Source organism: Pantherophis guttatus, chromosome 2 (assembly GCF_059756535.1).
Source record: "Pantherophis guttatus breed Tessera chromosome 2, ASM5975653v1, whole genome shotgun sequence".
Classification (NCBI taxonomy): domain Eukaryota; kingdom Metazoa; phylum Chordata; class Lepidosauria; order Squamata; family Colubridae; genus Pantherophis; species Pantherophis guttatus.
Window position 1 is genome coordinate 212,110,301 of NC_142064.1, and position 27,562 is coordinate 212,137,862.

General features: G+C 37.6%; 1 protein-coding gene across 3 annotated transcripts in view; it reads left to right on the top strand.

The window, feature by feature from the left end:
• The window catches only part of POC1A (POC1 centriolar protein A), a 39,679-nt gene extending 18,159 nt beyond the window's left edge, over positions 1-21,520 (top strand). For all 3 annotated transcript variants that reach the window (XM_087887735.1, XM_087887734.1, XM_034439398.3), the window contains exons 3-12: positions 353-524; positions 1,495-1,674; positions 3,139-3,246; positions 5,711-5,826; positions 7,825-7,958; positions 10,946-11,014; positions 11,844-11,990; positions 15,484-15,543; positions 16,692-16,847; positions 21,285-21,520. In XM_087887735.1, the coding sequence (XP_087743861.1) occupies positions 364-524; positions 1,495-1,674; positions 3,139-3,246; positions 5,711-5,826; positions 7,825-7,958; positions 10,946-11,014; positions 11,844-11,990; positions 15,484-15,543; positions 16,692-16,847; positions 21,285-21,383 (1,230 nt within the window). In that variant the 5' untranslated portion in view covers positions 353-363 and the 3' untranslated portion in view covers positions 21,384-21,520. The remainder of the gene's footprint in view (positions 1-352; positions 525-1,494; positions 1,675-3,138; positions 3,247-5,710; positions 5,827-7,824; positions 7,959-10,945; positions 11,015-11,843; positions 11,991-15,483; positions 15,544-16,691; positions 16,848-21,284) is intronic.
• The last annotated feature ends 6,042 nt before the right edge of the window (positions 21,521-27,562 follow it).

Consider the following 27,562-nt stretch of genomic DNA (forward strand, 5'->3'; position numbering starts at 1 on the left):
TGCACAGCTCCACTTGTGTGAGTGGTGGGCATGCATGCCTGCTGCTTGCGCAAATGGAGCTGAACTTGCCTGCCGCTCGCACCAAACCATCCTCTCCCCTCCCCTATCCGTAAAGCCAGAAAGTTTGGAGACAGCTGTCTTAATTGTAATAGTAGTTTGGAATGACATAGTTGCTTTTCATTCTTCATTTTGTTATTTGTTTACTTTTAAGAAGAGCCTCCAGAAGTACATTAGGAAAATCTGTTGAACGAGTAGTTTGATGAAACTGGCCACTCCTTTTTTCCCACTGTAAAATAAGTGATTTATTTCTAGTCATTTAAAATTATAATGAACATATTTTTATTTCATTTAGTAAGTGGCTCTATGGACTCTTGTTTGATGATCTGGAGTATGAAACCTCAGATGAGAGCCTATCGCTTTGTGGGTCACAAAGATGCAGTAATGTGTGTTAATTTTTCACCATCTGGCCACCTGATTGCTTCAGGTTCTAGAGACAAAACAGTTCGTTTATGGGTTCCAAGTGTGTAAGTATAATAAATTATACTGGTTACCTTTTTTTTCTTGATTCCCATCCTTACTTAAATAGAAAAAAATATTCATTTATCTCCTTTAATCCATGATGCATGGGAAGATAGGATGAATTTTAAAGATTTAAAAAAAAAAGATCTATAGCAGTCATTTTTTAAACTCTATGCTGAACTAGGAATTTTTATGTTTTTGCTGTTTGTAACTCTATAGTAAGAAGATAAATACATTACTTATTGCATGAAAATCTACTTCAGTTTACACTGAGGTAGCAACTTGGTACCTGTGTTTGGAATAAATAAATAAATAAAATTTGGCTAGATGACACACAATAAATACAGAAAATATTTGTTTTTCTGTGATGGAATTATATATGTTCCTAATTGTGATTTTTCCTCATCTGATTAAAGAGCTTCTCAGTTTTCAGTTTGCTCGTGTTCATATGTCTTTTTTCTTTTTATATGAAAACGCTTAACATGATGTTCTACTTTTCTTTGTTGCCTCACAGTTTTAGTAGATCACTGTTTTATTACTCCAAGTATTAATTGATTATTTTGCACAACTATTAAACTAATCACTTATTCCAGACTATAAATTGAAATAGAACTTTCCTCCCTCCCTCCCTCCCTCCCTCCCTCCCTCCCTCCCTCCCTCCCTCCCTCCCTCCCTCCCTCCCTCCCTCCTTTCTTTCTTTCTTTCTTTCTTTCTTTCTTTCTTTCTTTCTTTCTTTCTTTCTTTCTTTCTTTCTTTCTTTCTTTCTTTCTTTCTTTCTTTCTTTCTTTCTTTCTTTCTTATGCATTTGGTGTATAAGATGCACCTAAATTTTCACCCCGTTTGCTGTACTGTATATATCTAAATTCAACAAATTTCTGTTAATGTAAATGTGTATGTTAAAACAAATGTGTACAAGTACTGAATGATTTCGAAGTTAGTATCATAATTTTTGTGTGTTTGTTTCCCTAAACTAAGCAAGGGAGAATCGACTTCATTCAAGGCTCATACAGCAACAGTCAGAAGCGTTCACTTTTCTAACGATGGCCAGTCATTGGTTACAGCCTCTGATGACAAAACAATCAAAGTATGGGCTGTCCACAGACAAAAATTCTTATTTTCCCTGAATCAACACATAAACTGGGTTCGTTGTGCTAAGTAAGTCTTTTTTAAAAAAATGATTTTGTGATAATGTATAGCAGGGCTGTCACATCTCGTGGCCCATGGGCCAGATGCGTCATGCGCTGGCCACACCCATGCCTGGTTTAGCTCAGGGGGAAAAAGTTGCGATACGTCACGTGACACTGCCATGACGATGCGAGTTTGACACCTCTGATGTATAGGTTATCGGACTGTCATGTGACAACAGCTGTGTTCAGAGTTTTAGAGACCAATATTGCATAGGAAGCTAGGTGCAGTAGCCTTGCCTTGTTCTTAAATTCTTTGCAGTCTCATTCTGTTTATCCATTGGAGGGAAACTCTGGAAGTAGAAAACTGTTGCTGAGGATTTAGATTTTCCTCAAATATGTAGACTAAGAGGAGACAGAAAAGTTGCGAGGCAGGATAGGCCGACAGTGCACCCTCTCATTGTCTCTATGCAATGCTATTTGCAGAAACAGAAAAAGATTTTGACTAGGGCGCTCTCAAACAATATCTGTGAAGATCTGTAATGTACTTTCATGCTTACCTATATACTTTAGGAACTAGCCACATTTCATATTCCAGATCTCCTTTCTATACACCTCTATCTTATTGGAAGGGATAATTACTACTTTAGATTAAATGAGAATAATGTAGAATAAAATCAGCTGTTTTACATGATATGAATGGAAGAAGGGAGAAGTTTCACCCACTTGCTTTTTCAACTAAAGAAAAAAACTTAGATTTTTAGAAGCAATAGCATGTATTCAGTTGTGTAATATGCTTTTTCTGAAGGCCTTTCAAAAAAGTTTAACTGAAGCTAAATACTATCAAACTCAATAGGTTTCATTTCGAAATAGGTATGAAGAGAACTTCACTGCTAACTAGTTTTCTTTTCCTTTTAATACTTAGAAATTTAGATCATACAGGACAGGAAAAATGGAAACATGTTTTTCAAAAAGAAAGGCTCTGATTGAGAATGTCTATTATTATTGGCTGATATATTAAGAGCTGTCAAAAAACCATAGAAATCCATTGTTCTGGCTATAGAATAGGTAAAATAATAGCTTGTCAGAGAAGGAACAGAAAAAAATGGTTCTCTGATTTAAAACAAGTGTCTTATTAACTATTATAGCTGTGCAAGCCATTTGGGCGGTGGGGGTGGGGGTGGGGTTGTTTTGGTAACAGCCCCGCTGGACTTGCTTTCGGTGCATGTACTGTGTATGAGTCCTCCAACAATGTGAGAAGGCCCTCAAAGTGGTCACAGTGAACTTTGGAGAGGGCCCAATACCTCATTGTTTTTAAGCAGTGGGTTTGAATGGGGGCTTTTGTTGCTTGTGAAACATCGCTCTGAATGGTTCACAGAGCCCCTTATAACCAGGTAATATTGCCACCGTTCTAGTAATTTTCCGCTGAGAATAACTCAGATATAATTTCCATTGAATATTACTAAATGTGCTTCCACAAATGTCTTTGCTGCAGGTTTTCTCCTGATGGAAGATTGATTGTATCATCCAGTGATGACAAAACAGTCAAACTCTGGGATAAAGCAAGCCGAGAATGTATACATTCTTTTTGTGAGCATGGTGGGCAAGTATCAGTTATAGTTCATTGGGGCTTGTCTTATTTTTTTTTAAGCCTATAAAGAAATATCTCTTTAAAAAATAATAATGCTATACCACTTATTTAAGTCAGGCAGCATACCAGGTTAACAATTAATTAAAATGTTTTAAAAGTGGTGCAGTTTTTGTAATGAATTTTATGTACTTTGCTATATTAAAAATCAAAGCAGTGGCCCACAAGCATTATTACTTAAGTTAAATTCTAACAATTTCTACCATCAGTGGAACCGCTTGGCTTTTCCTTCCACCCACACTTGATGAAAACCCTGTTTCTCCTTAGCTCTTTCAAACTATTGAGTGACATAAAAGGCACTTGGGGATAAAGATCATAAAGGTAGCTTTGCAGAGGTACAATTAGTCCAAAAAACCAGTGAGCTGAAATAAAAAAGTGACTAGAAAAGCCTCTCAAAGAGTACAGAATAATTTACTGTGATTTATAGAATACTGAATATAAAGTTTATAATTAGAGTGAACGTTTATTGAGAGAATTTCACTGAAGACTGGTCATAGAAGTACCCTTTATTCTAAGCTGTTCTCATAGAGCTACAACTAAATTTCAGGGAGTTCAGGCTTGAAACTTTATGCAAATACTGTAGTAGGATCCAATATGAGTCAGTCACCGGGACCAGAGGTTTAGTCTTCCTAGCTTTTGTACTCGTGCTGGAGCCCATCCTCAGGGGACTTCTCCCTAACAGAATTTTTTGCTAACACATTCTGCTAGATAGAAGTTCCCTAAGGATGGGCTCCAGCACAAGTCTGAAAGCTCAGACGATTAAATCTCTGGTCCCGGTGACCAATTCAGATTGGTTCCTGCAACATCCTGGGACACGTATATTTGCCTTCATTCATGAAAAACTTGTAGTCTTGTACAACCATCATCCTTATAAAAATGCTTACTTAATTTAAAATATTTATAACCTCATGTTATTACAAGATTCTGTCAAACCCAGCTAGACCCATAATTTAGGATGATCCATTCTTCTGTCTTTGGTGAAAGTTATTAGACTATGCATATTGTTGATTCAGGGATTCAGTTTGTCCTAATGCTCCCATGGAATGGAAGCTACTTCTAGTTGTTAGAATCATTGTGGTTACATAAGACTCAACATTACAGCTATTGCAGTGACCTGATCAAACACCTGACTTTCTAGTTAACTCTTTTTTAGGTTTCTAATGAAAATAAGTAAGGTAGGTAGAGACCATCATGTAACCATGAGACTCTTGCAGTTCTAAATGGGAAGCAAAGCTAAAAATGTAAGAGCTAAATGCTGGACCTTGCTTTAGCCATCTCCTTGCATTGAGCTTTATGAAGTAAAGAAGCTGCATACTTATTGTGGTGATGTACCACATTTTTCGGAGTATAAGACGCACCAGAGTATAAGACGCACCTTTTTTGGTGAGGAAAAGAAGAAAAAGAAATCTCCTTCTGCCTCTGAGCAATTTTGCCTCGTTGCAGCAAACAGCCTGCTTTACTTTCATTTTCATTTTCAGCATAGCTTGATTAGCACAAGGAAAAAAAAATCTGCTCCAGCAATTTACCTCTTTGCAGCAAGCAGCAGAGCCCTGCGCAAAACAGCTGAGAGCAAATCAGCTGAGAGTCTGGAGACTGATCCAATCAACTTATGCTAATTAGACTGTGCTGAAGCTGAAAGAAGCTGTTTTTTCTTGCTGTTTGCTTGCAAGGAGGTAACTGCTGCGAGGCAGGCAAAGGGTGGGGGCAAGAGGGTGGGCGGGGCTACATTCGGTGTATAAGACACATCTAAATTTTCACCCCCTTTTCGGGGGGAAAAAGGTGCGTCTTATACTCCGAAAAATGCGGTACCTTTATCCTGCTGCAAGAAGGCAATGTCTCCCTGGGATGAGCATGCCTCCCTTCAAGGAGATCGATCAAGGAGATCCTAATCAAGGAGAGAAGCAATTTAGAACTAAGGAGAAATTTCCTGACAGTTAGAACAATTAATCAATGGAACAACTTGCCTGCAGAAGTTGTGAATGCCCCAACACTGGAAATTTTTAAGAAGATGTTGGATAACCATTTGTCTGAAGTGGTGTAGGGTTCCTTGCCTAGGCAGGGGGTTGGACTAGAAGACCTCCAAGGTCCCTTCCAACTCTGTTGTTCTAAGTTCTAAGATCAATCAACCAATGGAAGTTTTTCAAATCTGAAAATGGAGGAACAAAAATGTTATGACCCTTTCTGCAGATTCTCTGCTTCTAAAGAGGTAAGGTGTGTACTGTCACATACATATTTTTAATGAGATAATTCCCTGATGGGTTTGCTTTATCAGGAAAGTTTAAGAAGTATTCACTAGTCAAGCAGCACTTTTAAAAAACTCTCTAGGAAACAGATCAACCATGTAACTTTTAAGACAACACTTGAGCAACTTTTTTTCATTTTTGGTTTAGATCTTTTCCCTCATTTTTAATCATTACAGGTTTGTCCCCCATGTGGACTTTCATCCCAGTGGTACATCCATTGCTTCAGCTGGCACTGATAACACAGTGAAAGTATGGGATGTCAGGATGAACAGGCTGCTGCAACATTATCAAGGTAAGTAACCTGTGCATTGTTAGACTGGCTGTGCTCACTGCTGCACATCATCATGTGATTTGATTGAGTCCATCTTAGTGTTTTCTCTAAACTCAGTCCGTTCTAATCCATTCATTAAATTGTAGTTATGGGAGCAACAAAACCCATGTAACCAGTTAACAGAATATTTGCTAAGTTTATTGTAAGAGTGTCAGAGAACAATAAACTCCCAATAAGCTGCCCTGAGTCTCCGGAGAAGGGTGGCATATAAATCGAACCAATAAATAAATAAATAATGAAAAAAGCATGCTTTTTTGCTATTTTTTCTAATGAACATTTGAAAGGACTTCATATTTGACTGCATGAAGAACTTTGTTTTGGAAGTTAAGCAGTATGCGGACATCATTTTTATATAAAAATATCCTTTTTTAAACAATGCAGCCCCCAATTCCTTTCTGATCGTACTATTATCGTACTGCTTTTAAATTCTATTTTGTACATTGTTTTTATTATGGCTGTTCACCGCCCTGAGTCCTTCGGGAGAAGGGCGGTATATAAATAAAATAAAATAAATAAAATAAAATAAATATTATGTATGGACAGTACTATTAACTTTAGGCAGTTAAATATTTGAAAAATGGTGATATTATATCTTTAGTGTATATGTTTATTTCACAATGAAACATGACTACAAGTAGTCCTCAATTTACAGCCACAATTGTACAATTGGGACTGGAATTTCCATTGTAAGTCTGCGGTCACAAAATGAGGCATTGCCTGATCTCATTGATTTATGATGCCAATCCCAGTTTTCCCTGTTGCAGTCATTAATTGGGCTTCACAGGTCATTAAGAGAGTACCTGCCCCAATCCAAGTTATTCCAGGTTCAGTCCTTCCTGGCCCTGAGCCTCAATAAGGTCAGGGACTGCTTCCAATTCCCCCCACCCCCCCATCTCCCTTCTCATCTCTGTCCACCCTGCAGCCTGCTTTGTGGGGTAGCAAATGGGGCAACAAGTAGCCTCAGAATTGCATAGCTCTGTAGTGCTTGCCACGCTTTTGGGAAGCCTTAAAAAGCACCAGCAAGTATTTGTTTGTCATCTGCCTTCTCTCCCAGTTCCCGCATCAACTGTTTGCCTTTTGCACCCAGTGCCGCATTGCCTTTGTGGTCTCCTTTTCGGACCCAGCTTCTCTAGCAAACTTTTGCTCCAGTGTTTAAAGCTTTATTTCTTGGGGCTGTGTATTGCACCCTGTAGCAAGGCAGGGTGCAGGGTGGCCCAAAGGGCAAATATGGGGGGAGGGAGCTAAGCGGGTAAAGTGGGTTGGTCTGAGAGGGAGTGACTAGCCCAAAGTCACCCAGGGGGCTTTCATGCCAAAAAGAGGCCTAGAACTCACAGTTCTTTGATGGACTTGGGACATTTCTGAGGTGCAGTGCCATTAATCTGTCCAAAATTCATATTTGTTACTATTCACATAAAACTGCACCAGTGTTTTTTCTACATGAGGATGCTTGAGAGCTAAGCTGTACTGTAACAAATTAAGAGTTAATTTTTTCCAGTTATTTTATTTGAATGATTGTTTCACTTTTCTCTATTTTATACCTTTAATTTAAGTGAATGTATGTAACATAAGGTGGCACGGTTGTTCAGTGGTTAAGACGTTGGGCTTGTCGGCTGGAAAACCCGGCAGTCCAGGTTCGAGACCCGAGCACCACACAATGGGGTGAACTCCTGTGGTCGCCCCAGTTCCTGCCAACCTAGAAGTTCAAAAGCATGCAAGTGTGAGTAGATAAATAGGTACTGCTTCTTTGGGAAGGTAACAGCACTCTGTGATATCATGCTGGCCACATGACCACAGAAATATCTTCGGACAATGCTGACTCATTGGCCTTGAAAAAAAGATCAGCACTGTCCCTATAGTCGGTAATGATTAGTGAAATAAACTCCACAGGGACTACTTTATCTTTTTTTTTTTTAATGTGACATGCAAATATTTGTTTGTGTTTCTTTTTCTTTTTTGTAGTTCATAGTGCTTCAGTGAATTGCCTGTCCTTTCATTCCTCTGGAAACTACCTCATTACTGCTTCTAATGATTCAACACTAAAAATATTGGATTTATTAGAAGGCAGGCTATTGTATACCTTGCATGGTCACCAGGTAAGGAGAGTTGTTTCAGAAGTATTATATAGCATTTGTGCGTGCAATAACTATGTAAACAATTCTATAGCAGAAGTTGTTATATATAACTTACAGATGAATTCATTTATACCTTTTACATATTGTAGAGGTTCAGTTATACAGATGATATTACAAAAATGTTTTTAAGGCATATTTTGGTGTGATTATGTTTGAACTGAAAATCAATTGATTTAAGTGTTATTTTTTTAAAAAAAATATGCTCCAATATTTTCTCAGAATTTCAAGAATTCTGAGTCTGCATTTTCCCAAGAACCAATTTTTAAAAAAATCTCATGTAGCAGTTTGGTTAATAGCATACAATATTCTAAAAAGATCAGTCTTTTTTTAACTTCAAGGCTCACAAAAGTTTATATGTTAAAATTCTAAAAAAATCAAATAGAATAAAATAATAATAATGCAATTAAAATCCAGTAACTATAAAGTCACTGAAGCAGTCGGTGTGAGCTTAAATGAACTTCAGGGGATGGTAGAGGACAGAAAGACCTGGAGGAACGTTGTCCATCGGGTCGCGATGGGTCGGACATAACTTCGCAACTAACAACAACTATAAATTCAGTAGAGTTTTAAAAAGCACAAAACCCATTAAAACCTAGCTAAAACAGGTTAAATATGTTGGGAAACATGACTATATAAAAAATTAATTGCTGGGCATAAAAAAATTATAAAAAATGATACCAGGCAAACTGCAGTGTGTGTGTGTAGTGGCAGTATTTCATGAAGGGACCATTATGATCCAGAGTAATTTGAGAATGAGTCTTTGGTAAAGGAACAATGGCTCCAGAAAGATTGATGTGATATGTTGTAATATCTTTTGCAGAATCTACTTCCAAGCTCTTTAGAATTTCATCGGTACAATAATCAGTACTTAGAATTGTGCCCAGAAATGTACCAGTAACCAGTTTTATAAGTGCTATGCCTACTCCAGTTGATTCTAGTCAATAACTCTGCAGATACATTTTGTATTAAGTGATGTTGCAGAAGAGTTTTTGAAAGGAGCTGCACATACAACACATTGCAATATGCAGCCACACGGCTGCAGGTAGTCAGGAAGCAAAATGCCCACCTGGCCACATGTCCTATCCCTCTTCACTTTTCCTCCCCCTACAGTTTGAACAGAGGTTGATCATAATAGAAAAGATGAAAGATTTTCTTTTAAGCATTTTATCCTAAATGTGCATGAGCTTCTTCTGCCAAGCCTACAAAGAACCAGCATTTGGTTCTCCAAGTCTCTATGAAAGGAAATTGAGAAGTTTAAATAACAAACAAGTAAAAGAATTCATTGCTTTTTCCAGTGAGCGCTATTGCACAAAAACAGTTACAAGGCACAGATGCAGCTAGATATCCATGATATTCACATGGGATTTCAACAGAACTGGCACATCACAGTTTATATCCATGTTCATAAAGATAAGGCATGACCTTATTTGGGTGAGGGAGGTTGTTTGAGTTTTGGAGGGGAGAATTCTTTGAAAAAAAGCATAGTGTGTAAGGATCTGTGCCACAGATCCTGTCGTGCTGTGGAGGCTCTGGTAATGATAGAATGCAATTTTTATATCTGTAAGCTCTAATTAACCATTGATTTAATGTTGATCAAAGTTGTAAATTTTTATCTATGATACTTGAATCTAACATTTCTGAGACAACCTGTTCTCCCAGTTTTTATTCCTGTGTACTTGGTAATCTGTCATCTGCATTATAGTTGACTTTAGCAAGTTCTCCATGTTGTTAGTAGGAATATGCTAGAAAGACTTGGGGATATGTTTTTGCACTGTTTATTTTGTGCAGTATATAATTTACTAAATGTCATATTTCTAATTAATGAGCTGTAGCTAAATCTATTATATTAACAATAGATAAAAGTAGGCTTAAAGATGCAAGGATTAATAATTAAGTGTTAATTCTGCGAGTAATATTAGTCAGTTGGATTAAGAGTTTGTTACATTTTTATGTAACTTTGCATGTTTGTACTAAAGACATTGCTTGGCTCAAATATGGTTTATAATCTTAACAGTTGATTACTTCTCTGGGATACTTACTCATAGGAAAAGCCCAAGATGTCTTAAATGTACTTTGACGTAACATATTTCTGTACCGGAATCAGTTGCCAGTTGATTACATAGAGAATACTGCTAAGTTTACATTGCTGTCTTTAATTACAATGGTGCTTACTTTTCAAACCAGAAAGCTTGTTAGGGAGATGGAGTTTAATTGCTGACATTTACAGCTACACAATTTGATATATTCTGACTGCATTTTAAGTACGGTATCTTCATTTATGCAGTACTTTTCCCTTAAACTATAAACAAGGTTTGGAATGAATGCGTAGAACCATTGTTGATACGTGATTGTTAGGGAAACCATGCTTCATGACTCATGTATTAGTCATCTATCATCTGTTAGGGAAATTACTGCTGTTCAGTGGGATGGTGGATACTGTTGTGTATGACTTAGAAATAAGAGCGATCTAGGAACAATAAAGACTTCTTAGGGAAAATCAAGTACAGTTGTATTCATCTATTTTCATTAAAATGAGTTCATGCCAGATTTTCAACACAAAGTGATCTCAAGGCAATTTACAAGATAAAATTAAAAAGAATACAATGTAGACTACCATTAATGAAAAGAGCACTATTTTGTATGTATTATTTATATGCACAGTTCTATATAGATCCAATCAAAATCAATATTGTTGTTCAAATAGCTTAGTGTGGGTATTGTACCATGTTTCCCCGAAAATAACATCCTGTCTTATATTTTTTGAACCCTGAAATAAGCGCTTGGCCTTATTGCTATGCGCTCGAAAGCCGGATTGGGCTTATTATAAGGGGATGTCTTATTTTGGAGGAAACAGGGTAATAGGAAAAATATGCCATCGGCACAAGGCTTTCACATGGATATTTAGTACCTCCAATCTATACTAAATGGTTGTTCTTTTAACCTTATAGGGACCAGCTACCTGTGTTTCTTTTTCAAGAACAGGAGATTTGTTTGCGTCTGGAGGCTTTGATGAGCAGGTACTGCTTTTGTAAATAACCCTGTAGCAAGTACACCTATAGGGCAGAAATAGTGTGTGCTCACAAGTACTGTGCAAGCCATTTGATTCCAAGGCAAAAAAGTGCTTTGGAATGCATGGGTATGCTTATATAGTGCCCTAACTGCAGTTCCTTGAAGCAGTTGTGCTGTTTCCTGTAATTGCTGAACTGCAAGAAAAGATGCATTTGGCTTTGGGGGTTGCAAACAGATGCTGCATGAACACTCCCATGCTCACCAATCTAATTGTGCCTTCAGTAAATGTCTTAGAGAGGGCATCAGGGAGTAACCTAATCATTTGCTGTTTTGTAACAGATTATACCTGCTGTGACAATTATTTTGTGAATTGGCAAGAAAACCCTCCATTCATCAACCAGTGCTTGTGAGCATTTGTGCCCTACTCTGAAATTACAAAATGTGCCCATTGAGTCAAAAGAGTTGGGAATTCTGTGAAGTAGACATATGGAAAGGGCTACCTTGTCTTTAACCATTGATGGTTTAGAAGTGTCAGTGTTAAAGCTCCTCATTTTATTATTAGTGGTTCTGGGCTTCCTTGGGAAGAAGGTTCACATATGATGAAATGAATGTTTCATTAGCTTAAATAACAACAACAACAACGTTTAGTATTTTCTCTCTGCTCTTTTGTGGATCAGTGATGTGATGTTATTGTGCACATGAATAACATGTAAACTCCAGGTTGTATTCTGAAAGAATTTGGAATGGGACAAAGAAATGGAAATGAATTTATGGAAATGAACTTCCTATGATCCTGAGTCTGATTATTTAAACATGTTTACAATTTTACTTTCGTAGGTAATGGTTTGGAAGACAAACTTTGATACTGCTGATTATAGTGATACAATACAAGGCCAGAAATATACTATGAATGCAAATGATTATGGTAATAATCTGAAAACACAGAACTCCATTATGCATATGAATGGCTGTTTTAACGGCATGGTAAGTTGATGGAATTGCTATTCTAAATTTTTCTCTTCTGGTTTGACACAACAGTATATCCTGAATTCTTAGATTTTTTCCCCCCTTCTGTTTGGTAGTGTGCAATTTTCAGAAACTTCCTGAACAAGTCCTTGGCAAGCTTTTTCAGAAATGGTTTGTCATTAGTTCCTTCCTAGGGCTGAGACAGAGTGACTGGCCCAAGATCACCCAGCTGGCCTCGTGCGTAATGCAGAACTAGAACACATGGTCTCCTCGTTTCTAGCCTGATACCATAATCATAACACCAAACTTAGATAATAAGACTACTATATTTATTTAATACAGTACAGGCAGTGCTCGGCTTACGACCATAATTGAGCCTAACATTTCTGTTGATAAGTGAGACACTAGTTGAGTGAATTGTTCCCTATTTTACGGTCTTTCTTAAGTGGATCACTGCAGTTGTTAAGTTAGTCACATGGTTGTTAAGTGAATCTGCCTTTCCTATTGACTTTGCTTGACTTTGGTTGCAAAAGGGGATTGCATGACCCCAGGACGCTGCAACCGTCATAAATATGAATCAGTTGCCAAGAGCCCAAATTTTGATCATGTGTCCTTGGAGATGGTGCAAGGGTTGTAAGTGTGAAAAACAGTCATAAGTTACTTTTTTCATTGTAACTTTGAACTAAACAAATGATTGTAACTTTGAACTAAACGAATAGTTGTAAGTCAAGGACTACCTGTAATACAACCAGGAGGTGGGCTGGCCTGAGAAAATGCAATTGGCCTTTTTTTTTTAACTTAGCAAAGTCTTTGGTTGAAGAGCAATTGAGGTTAGATTTTCCCAATCTTAATTTAACACTATAACCAATGTGTTACATTATATCGGCTCTCATCTTGTTTGCTTTTTCCAAATACCGTATTTTTCAGAGTATAAGACACACTTCCCCCCCCTAAAAGAGGCTGAAAATTTGGGTGCGTCTTATACTCCGAATGTAGCCTCGCCCATCCACCGGCTCCCCCCCTTCAGCCTCCGCACGACCCCTTCCTGCCTGCAGAGATTGCCCCCGACAATGGTTTGTGCTTTTGGGCTCCCCGCGTTGCATTTTCATCCTCCAAATGCTCTGTTTGAGAGCCCTTCAAGACTGCGTGGATCGCCAAAGCACATTGCCGCCGATCACAGCCCGAAAACGCAATGCATTTGGAGGCTTAAAACGCAATGCGTGGTGCCCAAAATGGCTACCCGGAACAGCTGCTGCCTTCTCTTACCCCTTCCAAGCTTCACTTGAGCTCCCTCTGACGATCAGCTGTGCTTTTGAAGCTTTTTTCAGCCCCAACTGTGCATGCTCAAAATCAGCGAAGTAATGTGCTGAAGCTGACCAGGCTAAGGATGCTAGCCAGATGAATACCTGGTAGGCAGATATTTTTTTTCCTCCCCAAAAAGTAAGCTGCATCTTATACTCTGGAGCGTCTTATACTCCAAAAAATACAGTATTTGCTGATAATCTGTCAGTAGTGATGATAATTCATCCTCAGAAAGATCAAGAGAATTTGAAATAGAAGTGGATTGATTTTGATAACTGAGAGTTTTTAACTGCTGTAGAGCTTTAGAAATTTTATTTGAGTTAAAATTGATGGGTGCTGTTATTACAAGGAAAACACTAAAAGTAGTAGAAAGAAACTCATGTGTTAGTGGATAGAAATGAAAAGACATGTTTAACAATCTGACTTTCTAACCACTGTACATGCCGATTTTTCTTATTATGGTACACTCTACCATTTTGAACCATGAAACCATAATACAGTGACCTAATTCTTAGCTCTATTTGAAAGAAATGTTAATATAAAATAGGTCTAGTGCTCTGTATTTTCAGCTTTTTTTTTTTTACATATTCCTTACTTAGCATTTCTCACATAATTATTTGTCACTGATAATTATCATTAGTTTACAGATAGATTTTAAAAAATAATGCAGTGGGTAAAAAATAAAAATAATTGATAGGGCGGGTTAATAATTTTAGAATGTTAAAATATATGAAACATTCCAAGGCAAAGAGTAAAGAACATTTGAATCTGAAGTGACCAAAGATGTTTTGACTCCATTCTTTGTTTATCTGTCAGCTTTCTACCTGAGAGAAAAGGTACACCTACTAGGTCTTGATACTACAATAAATGGATTTACTGCCTATCAGATAGATTTTGTAGACTTCTTGTAAGTTATAGTGAAGAAAATATGTGAAATATTTTAATATTGGATAAAAGAGCCACCTTTGGGTGAGATGAATGGCAAAAAATTTAATAAATAAAATCATTAGAAATTGTTTTACAAGATTATTATTGAATTTATGCTTCTGTAAATAACATTTCTTTTTCAGTTCTCAATGCATTGATGTTTTTAATATTATTTGTAGATACATTGTTTTGTCTAATTTGGCCAACTTAATTAACAAGAATAATCAGTGATTCAAATAATTCAAATAAAGACTGCTTTTTTTCTCCTTTCTATCCCACAACTGTTTCAATTCCAATATTTTAGTAGAGATTATAAACAATTAGATAATAAGGATTCTTAGTGGCTGATAATTGAACTAACACTCATTTCTCTATCTTTCCATTTAACATTTTTCTGGCTTTGATTCCATCTACTGTTAGTATTAAACATTCTATTGTGCTGAATAAATTTTGAACTGGAACAATGAACTAAAATAAGTGTCATCTCTTTACCAGTATAATTACATAGTTTCCCTTCCAATAGTTGATGTTTTTATATTGATTGTGGAGCTCAAAAAGTACATCTGGAGAATAATTTTATGGCCAAACAGCCACTTTGTTGTTATGCAAGTGTGAACATTTCCTTGATTGAGAGTCTGAAGGCATCAATTCCTTCACTGCAATGATGAAATTTGAAGGTATAAAGTTGGAAAGGCTTTGGTTTGAAGAAAACCAGAGGAAACAACAGGAGTCCAGCATAGGTTATTTAAAATCAGGACTCTTGATAAAACAAACAAACAATAGCTTATCAAAATATATGCCGCCCTGAGTCCTTCGGGAGAATGGCGGCATATAAATACATGTAATAAATAAATAAATAAATAAAATGACTGCACTATAAACAGAGGAAAAGGCCAGTCAGGATTTAAATGGTTGTCCATCTCCTCAAAGTGACTCTGGGTGGCTAATAACAAAGCCAACAAGAAGACAAAATAAATAGTTAACATCCAAACTACCATCAGTACAGCCATTTAACTTTGACCCCCATGCTTGGGAGCACAGTGAAGTCTTCAGGGTCTTGAAAAGTCCATTAGGGTCAGAGCCAGTCTGACCTGGGGGTGGGAGAAGATGTTCCACCAGGCAGGCCTGCCAGATGATATTCTTTAATTGATGGGACATTTGTTAAAGTAAGAGATGGTATAGGACTTGAGATTTGGGGAAGGCAGATTGAATATCTGGATGCTTATAGTGAAATTGCAAGCATGTAGAATAACACAGATTCTTCTCAAACGTTTGATTGCAGAAACCGATGGACACTGGCTATAGCGAGCAACAAAAAGCTGGAAATTACGGACATGAAAAGGTAAGCCAAATTGAATGTATACTTATCAGGAGACTATTGTTTGTTTATAATACGTTTTAAAAATATTTTAAAAAATTAAAAATATTTACATACAATATTTTAACATGAAAATGATCTTCTTTTATTAGATGAGAACCATAAACATTCTTTGGACTCCCAAACATGGTCAGGGCCAGGACAAAACTAAATTAAATTTAGCTTAATACAGTTTATAATCGCACACACACTCTCTCTGTCTCTTTTTCATTATTTTCTCTCTGGGGATATGCCCAAAATGAAAAATAAGCCTATGTGGATTTTCCTTCATCTATTGGATCTTGTGTCCAGCCAAGGATGGAGATACATAGCTGGGTGTCATCAGAATACGGATAAAAGCTCACCCTCAAACTGATAAGACATATTTCTCATATTTGTGTACAGGTTATCCTCAGTTATTGATCACTTGTTCAGTGACTGAACTTAGAATGGTGCTAAATGAGTGGTACTTAAAATCAGTCCTTGAAGTTTGAGCTGTCCAGCACGTTAATGATCATATGATAATGATTCAGGCACTTGGCAATTAATTAACGGTCATGTCGTTGCAATTTGCAACCTTCCCGGCTGGCTTTCCACAAGTAAAGTCAATGGGGAAGCCAGAGGGAAGGTTTCAAGTCGTCTCAGTAAGTTGCTCCTACCACTTTCCTGCACACTGTCCCTCCCTCCCCATCTGACTGCACTTGTGCCTGACCGCAGCAGCCACTTGCATGTCTTCCCATCTTTGGTGCACCCGCAACACACTCGTACCACAGCAGTCACCTGCCTGCCGGCTTGCAAGCTTTCTGGGACTTGCACCTTTCTGCCATTGATTTTGCTCCAGGTTTTTGCTGTTTCAATTCCTGGAGGTCCCAGACATGAACTGCAGGTAACAACTGCCACCATCTCCCTCCAGCAACAAGAAACAGAAGATCTGTAACAAAAACAGCTTCCTTCTTCAAATCTTTGTTCCCCAACCATGGAGATTGAAGGCAACATTGGCACAACTCCTTGGTTTAGGCACCTCTTCTGTGCCATAAGCTTCTATGCATATGTTTGTGCCAATTTAAATGTGTATGTGATGAGAGTGACAGGTCTTTTGTTTCATTACCTTCATTGTGTCTCTCATCCTCCAGCAACTGGGGATGGATTCTGGAGATTTTCCAGTTAGACAAAAAACTCAAGAAGCTGGAACGGCAGAATTAATCCAAAAACAGCAAGTACAGTTTGATGAGATTGGGCTTACCAGTACTCTCCAGCACATCGTGGGACAGTTGGATGTTCTCACTCAGGTAGAGAAGACTTTGGCATTTTGATGAAATGTCATAATATTATAAATAGTTTTATAACAATGCTGTTATGGAAGAATCAGTGTGAGGAACATGATGAAGAAACTTCTGGATAACTACATATGAAAATTAAGTTGTAAACAAAAAATGCTTGTATACTTGCCTTGCATTATAATGGATTAGTGAGGGGAGGCAAAGCAGAATTTTCTGATTCACAGCATTTTACATTTCTTTGCCTGTAAATTGCTAATGTTTGGAATTAGCTTGTGTGCATAATTTATAGCTAGGAACTTCCTGCCTTACATGCTAGTTGCTACTAGACTAGACGGGTGACACACATATCTAATAAATAAGTGTTCATAGCAAAAAGCTTGACATTTTAACTTTCATTTGTCTTTCATTCTTTCTCAAGGAGGCATATATGTCATTCTTTTATCCAGTTTTTTTCCCAAAACAGACAAGATAGGTTTGGCTTAGAGATAGTGACTGATTCAATGGGTTGGATTTGACCTTGATTCGCTCTTATTCAAACTCCTTAGCCAACATGCCACAGAGGTTCCTGGCATTCAGTATTTTCCCTATACAGTACTTTCCGTATACAGACACTGTGGCTGGTGGTAGTGATAGATTTATATACAGTGTGACCCTATTTGGAAAATTGTGAGGTGACTTTTCTTTAAAGTTGGACTGTATGATTGGAAAAGTTTAGTACATTTATATAAGAAGAGATGATCAGGTTTCCCATTTTTTGCTATTTTTTTTTTACTGGCATAGAGCTAGTTCAGATTGGAAACCTAGAGAGGTTTCCAATGCTCAGGTCACTTCTCAGAGTATGTCGTCGTATTTTTACATGTGAAGAGAATAATTGATATATGCAGGTTAATTAATATAGTTATTAATTCAGTTAATTCAATTTTTGCCCCAGCCAGCTCTTTTTTGGAATATGTCTTCTGCTATGTTCAAATATAAAAATACATATATGCATGCACACATGAAAGTGTTCAAATGCAGATGCTAATTAGTAGAAATAACAGGGCTGGAATTGTGTGATACTTTCCACATCCAGATTTCAGATAAAGAAAAAAGAGAATGGCTTCCCAATCTGAAGAATGATGGCAAATCTGAATCTTAAAAGTCTCAGGGAAATTAGAAGAGTACAGTACAGAAAATTTCATAAAAGAATTTTGCTTTGGGAATTCATTTGGATTGGCGTGAGGCATATAGCCCTATAGATAATTCTTAACCTATGACCATAATGGAACCTGCCCATTATGTTTGTAAGTTGTGATGGTTGTTAAGCAAAATGATCATGAGATGATGATGATGATGATGTTATCCATTCAGTTGTGTATCCAATGTTTTATTTCTGGGCTGCATTCACTGCTTTGAGCATTCCCTGCTCTTCCCAGTGTGGTTATTAAGTGACTGTGCTGGTCATTAAGTACAGCATAGAGTGCCTCAGGGATGGGGAAAGCCATGGGAGGGCTAGTACAGGCCCAGACCTGCCTGTCCCAGGCTTTCTCCACCCCTGAAGCATCCTGTGCTCTGCTTCCTGACCTTGAGGGTCCCTGCAAGATTTGGACCAGTTCCCACTCCACTGGGTCCCACACCATCCTACCCAACCCCTGTCACTAAATGAGCATTTATCTTTAGAAGAGTTCCCTCATGTGAGGGAAGGAGGACAGGCCTCTATGTGCCTTAGCATCCTTGGCTTCATAGCTGTGTCCCGAAAACGGGTGCTATTTTCAGAGTGGCTGCAATGAATGGTGCCTGCTTTTGGCCCAGAGTCACATGGCCTAGGGACGGAGAAACTTTTAGTTCAGCCAGGACAGTGACATTAAGAATGGCTAACTGCCTGCTCTGGATGTGGTTGGGTATAATACAGGAGGCTTTTGAGTATTACTGGACATATGTAATGCCATCCCTGAAAAAAAAAAGTTGTAAAAATACTGAGGGTAATGGAGATATTCTGATCATTTTATGTAGTCCTTTTATTCATGTACGCAAAAATACTTTACTTCGTGTTTATTGTACAGTATGTAATGGTTATTATCTGCAATATTTTAAAAAAATAGTCTGTAGTAGTCCATGCTTAGTAGCTTTAAAATGTTTTTTGACTTGAAAACTTTGCTTCATTACTGCATGTTGGCACCAATCTTTAAGATATTTTGGGTTGGGAAAGAGTTTTTTCTATATTGTTCCTCCATGGTGACAAATTCCAGAAGAAAAGCTTTGTTGCAGTGAACTTGAAGAAGTTTCAAGCAAGAACTATATCGTACTATTAGCACTTCTTTGATTAGTACCCTAGAATGAACAGCAGAGGGATCTAAACACATACCACGTTACTGAAGGAGTGTCACTCTACTTTCTAATCTGTCTAAACTATATAGCCACAATCATTTTAAATATGTGTTTTTTTTTAATCAGTCATAAGGCTTAAAAGAGGATAAGGAAACTAATGGAACCATTACCAGATTGTTTAATCCCATTGTGTAGAACTCTGTATCATTCAGCAAACTTCGTTGCATAGTATTTTCCCAAGCTGTACCTGGCCCATTTCCCTACTACAGCTAGTCCTCAACTTACAAATGTTCATTTAACAATGGTTTGAGGTTACGATGAACTCAGAAAAAATGACTTACGATCCTTCCTTGAATTTATAACCATTGCATCATCCTGCAGTCACATGAATGCAATTTGGGGGCTTGTCAAACTGCTCACCTTTATGATGATTGCAGCACGTTGCAATCACACGATTGCTATTTGCAATCTTCTCAAGCCAGCTTCCGACAAGCAAAGTTAATTTGTTGCAGTGGACTTGAAGATTTGCTTAATAACTATGTGATTCACTTAACAACCATGTAATTTGTTTAATAATTGTAGTAAGAATGGTCATAAAATTGGGACTCCACATGATGACTCACTTAACAATTGCATTGCTTAGTTATCAAAATTCCAGTGCCAATTGTTGTAAATTGAGGATTATCTGTAGGGATTAATGGCGTTCTTATAGCATCAGCTACTCAACATGGAAGTAATAGGAAACTTGTTCCCATTATTATTTTGGCTTCATGACAGTAAGATATTCTAGCAGATGTTGTAAATTGCTAAGAGTGTAATAATTTGGTATCTAATGAAAAATGATAATTTAGCTTTCCTAGTAATATATATGAGCCTGGCGCTATTATATGCTAGGCTTTTGCAAAGTGAGCCAGTTTGGTCTAGTCGTTAAGGCATCAGACAAGAAGTTGGGAAACCATGAGTTCTAATTCTGCAATAGGCACAATGACAACTGGGTGACCTTGACTAGTCACTCTCTGAGCCCTGGGAAGCAGATAAGGGCAAGCCATTCCTGAAAATCTTGCCAAGAAAATTGCAGGAACCTATCCAGGCAATTGCCAGGAGTAAAATTGCCATGTGTAACTGGAAGGCACACATACAAAGACAAAAAAAAGACGCAAAAGTTAATCTCCCAATCTTCCCATAATTTTCTGTGGTCAGCAAAACAAAATCTTGGCTATAGCTTCAAAATGGATTTATTTCTGATATTTCTTTGCAAGCAACAAGAAATTTTCTCTTATCAGATACTTCATTGCAGACATACAAATTACTGCTCTACCACGGTGACCTTGAATGTACGTTACTGCCATCTTTGGTGTCAGTCAGTTGCTGTCACTCATACCTGTGGGGATGAGAATAAAGTTTAATTCAAAATATTTTTACCAGTCCTTATTCTACTCCTGCTTCAAGGAAGCTCTTGAATTGCAAGGGAAGTCACTAAATTTCTGAAAGGGTCTCTCCCTATACTTGATGATCAGAGAGTTCTTTTAGATTGGGGTTGGGTCCAATATTGTTTAATGTTTTGTAGACAATACTATGCTGGAGAATCAAAACAAACATATAAAAGAGCAAGCTTGTTCTTCCTGAGGCTGTAAGATCAATTATTAGGAGAAGCAAAATTGGAAAAAGGACAATTCTCCATCCTTTCTGCTTGCTGAGCCTTAATGTGGAATTAAGGCTATATTTTCTTTTCAATGTTAGCTTTTCTCAAAGGCTAAGATTAATAGTAATGAATTATTTAGCAAATTATATACTTTTCTACTTTAGATAATAATTTCCCATTAAATTATAGGGAATGGCCAGCAAATTGATACGTAATGTGGCGAAATGTTTTCTTTTGCAATATTGTGTTTTTGCCAGTGCATGATTTTTTGTGTGAGTTTATTGCTTTTTAGTAATTTATTCTATTGCACTCCTTTCTTAGAAAAACAGCCCATGGTATCCTTAAATAAAATGGGCAGCATAGCTTAATATTACAGATATTTCTTCAGATGGTGTTCTCACATGAATCTGACTTGTTCTAAGTAGTTACATAGAATTGTTGTCTTGACTTATGCTAACCCTATATCACATTCTGTCATTATCTTTCTCATTTTGCAGACTGTGTCCATTCTAGAACAAAGATTGACATTAACAGAGGACAAGCTGAAGGAGTGTCTTGAGAATCAACAAAAAATTGCTCAGAGCAAAGCTAACTGATTCTCCCCCAAAGCTGATGAAGACATTTCGTGTGAATGGTTTTAAAGTGAAACATATTTTATTAGAATAAACTGTATAGCTAATAATGTTTGTAAATACATTTTGGTTAAGATTAAACTTTCCTTTCTTATTAAAAATGGCCAGATGTGTTGCTTGGCTTTACTGTTCTGATGTCCAAGGTTTATTTAGCAAAAACATTTCAAATCTAAATCTAAACAAAAATGAAATGAAAGTAGAAATGGATATTCTTATTTTGAAACCGATCTTTTCGAACTTGAAGTAGACTTGTTGAAGTATTGTGTGTCGGTGCATTCATGCATATGACACACTGTGGGAGTTTCTCATTAAAAAATGGAAGATGTCTCAATTACAAATGTGCTGCATAAAGTTCAAATTGTTTTTTTTTTTTTAAAAACACCATGATTTCTGCTTGAATCTCGAATGCCAGAAGAACTGAAATATTATTTACACAGAGAGATCTATGGTTTATACATGTCTTTCTCTCTGTTTGCTTTTTCTTCCAGGAATTCTAGGTGTTTTATTTAGCAGAGTATCCCATCCACCACTTCCTTTTATTCCCAATATAAGAAAATTGTGGGGTAGGTTGGGCTGAGAAATGAGATAATCTGTTTAAAGTCCTCCACTGAAGTTCCGTGGCTGAGGGTGGTTCTGAACTTGGATCTTCCTCATCCTGTCCAACTTCTAAATGAATACACCATGCTGATTCACATACTTCTGATATTACGTTTCTCTGTAAAAAAAAGTATATTGCTGTTGTATTTTAATGTTAATTTGAACATTATTTGTCTGGTTATCAAACCTCAGAACCTTTAGTATATTTTCTCTGTTTGTCTGTTTCAGATCTGTACGTTTGTTCCTAATCATAGACTTATTTGCCATAACTGCCTACCCCATACTTCTATTATTTACAAATGATACTTGTAATTACTTCCCCCTGAAACATTCATTAATTTGGTGTTTTTTAAATACAAGAATATAGAAACTGATAATAATAGAATAATAGAAACTGAAACAAGAAAAGAAAAACAAGGTACAGAAAAAGGAAATAAGAGAAATAGAAAAGAAAAAAATAAGAATGTAGTAAAAAGAAATGTATAAAGAAATGTCTTCCTGCCTTTATCACAAGTATAAACACACCTTCTTTTAAAATACTAAAAAGTGATGTTCTTCCCATATCCATCTCTTAACTGGAAACAAACTCATAAAACATCATCATTTCAATGCTGATGTCAGCAAAAATCCATTAAGGGTTACCAGAGATACTGGTAACAACGTATCTATTTGAGCCTTGATCAAATAAATCAACTTTATATTCCTTTTATTTCTAACAATCTTGATCTTTACTCCTTTCAAATAAGGTCCTAGAATTTTTTTCCCCATTTTTTTTTTGTTCCTTCAGACAAAATTTTTGAAAGCTTTAACAAGCTTCTTTTGTAGATCCAATATAAGAACATTATCCAGGTCACTCTCTTGATTCATTATTTCTACATGGCTTTGAATTATTAAGACATCAGCTGGTTCTTTTCTATGTCCAATATAACATTTTTTCCAAGTCATTCTTGTAGTCTGTCATTTTAAAATCCACTTTCAGTTGCAGATAAGTACACATAAAGTGATATTTCTATACTAGATATATATTAACTTTTGTGGCCCTTCTGCTTATGGGGGTATTTTCATGTGGTTCTGAATATCCATACAGATGTTCATTGAAAGGCCCGATCCAAATCATCTGTTGCTGTACCTTGGATGTTCTAAATGGCTGGGCAGAATTTCAAACTTGCATTGAGAAGAAGCCACAGGCACTGAAAAGTCCCAAGCAATTTATACCCAAGTGAGAAGCCCAACCACTATAGCTGTAACCTAAGGAATTGAAGCACTCACCAAGATGTTGCACAGTTTATTGAAGTTGCTTTGATCTCTTGGTTGCCCATTAAGTAACAAAGTTGTAGATGAAGTAGCAATAAACCTGCTAGTAAGAGTGCATATAAAGCTGGTGATCTGCTATCATTACTTTTAACAATCTTGATATGCTTTTTTCCCTCCTAGGTTTCCCCTTTAAGATAAGTTCTCTTTAATTTTTTTATCAGTCTGATCAATATAACTTTCATGCATTATAGTCAAAATTCTAATTAGTATTCACAGAGTTTGTTTACATATCTTGCCAAACTGTGGTTTAATTATAGTTTGTTGAATCAGTCATAAGGTTCAAATAAGCAGACTAAACCCAGGGTTAAATTGCATTTTGACTTAGTGTGATGTGTGAATTCAAGTACATCGGTAGCTTCAAATAATATTTCTAATCGGGGAGGATCACAAATATACTTATTCCTTGCATGTACCTTCATGAAACAGCTGCATTCCTCATCTTGCAAACTGCTTTTTCAGGAAACAACTCAATAGTTGTCTGATGCAAATTCCTGTTTAAGTACTCCATCGATATATACAGCTTAGGAAATGAGTTGTGGCTTGGTCTGGAGCAGATTACAAAGAGTTAAGGGACTTTTTTTGGCATCTCAGAGGCCAATGCTAAGCCAAGTTCTTAAAACAGCAGTTTAATTTGTTGCCATTAACTTTGCCAAACATATGACCTCACTGAAGTTTTTAGTAACAGCTCTTTTCATTTGGAATACTCCCTAGGGCCTGAAGCAAAGGAATATTTTTGGCTCTTGTGGGCATGGAACATGTTAAAACGTACTCAAATACAGTGAAAAAAAGCAGTGTTTAAGCAATGCCCACTTTCCTTCCTGTCTAGGAGTTTAAACTAAAGCAATGTTGTGGTTAATTTGTAATTATATAGTGCTGTATATTTCTTTCCATATGAAGGATGGAAAAAAGTTACATGTCAACGATCCAGCATGAGATATAATTTCTCTACTCCCATTCTCACAACGACAATGTAATCTGGTAATAGAATGAAGCCCCATTTTGTATTAACTCTAGTGTCTTCATTCTTTATCTAATCTAGCTTTTACTTTTTCTTACTTTAGCACCAACAGGTACTGCGTTTCCCCTAAAATAAGCCCTCCCCTGAAAATAAGCCCTCCCTGAAAATATATAAACCACGCGCAGCCAGTCCCTGCCATTTCCTCTGGTTAGGGTTAGGGAGACAGAGCTGGAAATCAGGTAAAACAGCAAGAGGAGCCCCGTCTTGCTCCATGCGCCCCAAAATAATAAGATCACACCGAAAATAAGGCCAAGTGCTTATTTCAGGGTTCAAAAAAATATAAGACAGGGTCTTATTTTGGGGGGAACACGGTATTTAAAATTTATAGCTTTGTTGATGTGTTGATTGATCTCACTTCCAACTGATTGTGGGGGAAAAGGCCATTCTGGCTTATCATGGAAACATACTTTGATGTTCAATGGCTAAGCGTCCTTCCCCAACTCAAAGTGTAGTTGAAATTCCGGAAGTTGTTATTCTACTATTTGGAGGCCAAATAGTGGAAAAGTGGAGTAGGCAATGCAATCATCACAGTTATAATTAACCATAATTTGACTCTTGGTTGCAGAACATTGCCTTATAATTAAAGAGAAAGTACTGAGAGACATGTTTGCATTCTTGTTCTATATCCACATAGTCACTGTGAGCATAACTATTTTAAATTTCCATATGCCTCCATGGCTCATTCTGATAGGGATAACCAGTAATTTTGTACATATGTAATATGCATGAACTGGTCTCAATATACATTTCCAAGAATGGATAAGAATAGCTGTTTAAATACAGAGTTCTTAGTCATTTCAGTTTCTCATTTTCTAAACCAGCTTTAAATTCTGGGTTTAACATAGCCTTTTAAGTTACAAAAATCCATTCCTACCGTTGTTATTTTAACACTGATAATTTTTTTACTCGAATAAGCGTTTCGGGCAGAGGCAGTGATGGGTTGCCCCTGGTTTAGACCAGTTCGCAAGAACCGGTAGTAAAACTGACAGGAGGCCCCGCCCCGGATATCGTCATCGGCGATCTGCACTTGCGTAGAAGCTTCTGCGCATGTGCAGAAGCAAGGCGCGTGTGCAATCCCGTTGCAAACTGGTAGTAAAAGAAAGTAGAACCCACCCCTGGGCAGAGGTCTTCAAACTTGGCAGCTTTAAGACTTGTGAACTTCAACTCCCAGAATTCTCCTATGCTGGCTGGAGAATTCTGGGAGTTGAAGTCCACAAGTCTTAAAGCTGCCAAGTTTGGGGACCCTTGGTCTGGGATAAATGATGAATCATATGTGTTTTAACAATGTGGGCAAAAAAGTTGACCCAGGCAACAATACCTCTAGTGTGGAAACTCCCTCTGAATGTAAACCTTCAATATGGGATTAGATTTATAACATGCTTTATGCTTTATAGTGGCTTCCCTGAAATACTTATAGAGATAAACATTACCAAAAATGGAGGCAGGAGTAACATTCATTTTGAACAGATCCTAGACCTAGACAGAGTGCTAAGTAACACTGGAAATAGCTGGACCTGATTGCCATTTTATTCTGTTATGGCGTTTTGCAGCAATACTTTGTCAAGGAAATTTAACATAGGCACAGTCAGCTGCCTAGCACTGCTTAGAGCAGGAAGGCTGGATCTGGTGTTTACTACTGGGACTCCTCTGGGTCATTCGTTCTCAGAGACCTGCCTAACATTGGATGTGTTATTCTGCAAATTTAAGTTAGAAAGGTTAAATTGCTCCACTGGGCTCTTTGTTTCAATCTGTAGTTGGGGAAGAATGTTCCTCTCCTAGCATCTGCTTAAAATCTTCTTTCTGGGCAGTTCCAGCAGAGAAAATAAATCTGCATCAGTTCAAGAGATTGGGTCCACACATAACTGCATGTGCAGTTGATTAGTTTCCATGGCTAACAATAAACTTGGAATGCTCACTTCATTCTCACATACTCTACCAAAGAGTAAATTTAAGTCCCTTTTTCTTGATTGTGCCACTCTGTCCTTGCATCATTTCTTCATTAGTTTCCCCAGTGTGGCAAAGAGCCACCGTAATAATTTCCCCACATAAATGGTTTATATGTGTAGTTTGACCACCGAAAGAGTTAACGGAGTAACTGCAGTGAGGGTTGCTTGAATGAAGTTCAGCATTGCTTCACTTCCCTTTTGCACTCCCTCGGTGAGTATTTTTTTAACAGCTGTCTGGGATCTGTTCCATTCAGACTTCCCCTAGTGTGGGCCTATGAAAACATGCAGTCTGGTACTCTCAGTAAAGTTTCCATTGTCACACCCTTTACGGGAAAGAAAAGGAAAAGAACCTAGAATGCTTCCATTTAATATGTAGAATATCTTCTGCTTATCCTAGTTGAATGAAGGTAGGGCAAATCTATCATTGTCTGATGCACAGAACCCTCCCCAACAGGGGTCCCCAACAGGGGTGGGTTCCAAATCCCGTCACTACTGGTTCGCTCATGTGTGCAGAAACATCCGGGTCGGTGGGCGGAGCCTCCCGCCACCACTACCGGTTCGCCCGATCCGGTGCGAACCGCTAGCAACCCACCACTGGTCCCCAACCCCTGGGCTGTGCTCCCAATAACCAGGCTGTGGCCTCTTCGGAACTGGGCCGCATGATAAGTGAGCCAATGTGCATGCGCATGTAGTTCAACTCTTGCATGTCCAGCTCAATTCGTGTGAACGGCAGGCTGGCACGCATGTGCATGCACATGCAGCTCAACTTGCATGCATGTTCCCCCCCCAAGCCAAGCCGCCAAACTGTGAAGCCGCGAAGGTCGGGGACCGCTGCCCCACAACACTTGAGCATCTTTGCTATTGAGCTGTTTAGTTACAAATGCCTCTTGAAATACAAACGAAGGAAAGAAGAACAACTTATAGCATTGAAGCAGAATTTTTCCTACTTTCTTTTGTAATAGTTGTTTAATAAATGTAGCCAGCAGTAAATTTAAGAGAATAATGAGGACAACCAGCAGCAAGGTGGATGGACTCAGTTACAGTGGTGATGGATGCACTTTTGGAATACTTGAAGGACCTGGGTAGGGATTATTTTAGAGGAAGATTGTCATAGAGAATAGCTATGTGGTTGCTAAAAGTTGACACTGATTTAATGGTAAATACCGGTAATCAGCAGCAGTCTACTGATTGTTACTAGTGTGTCAGCAGCCTCGAATTTTCCGTCCCAGGCTGCTGGTACACTAGTGTTCTCAAACCCTCCATTTGCC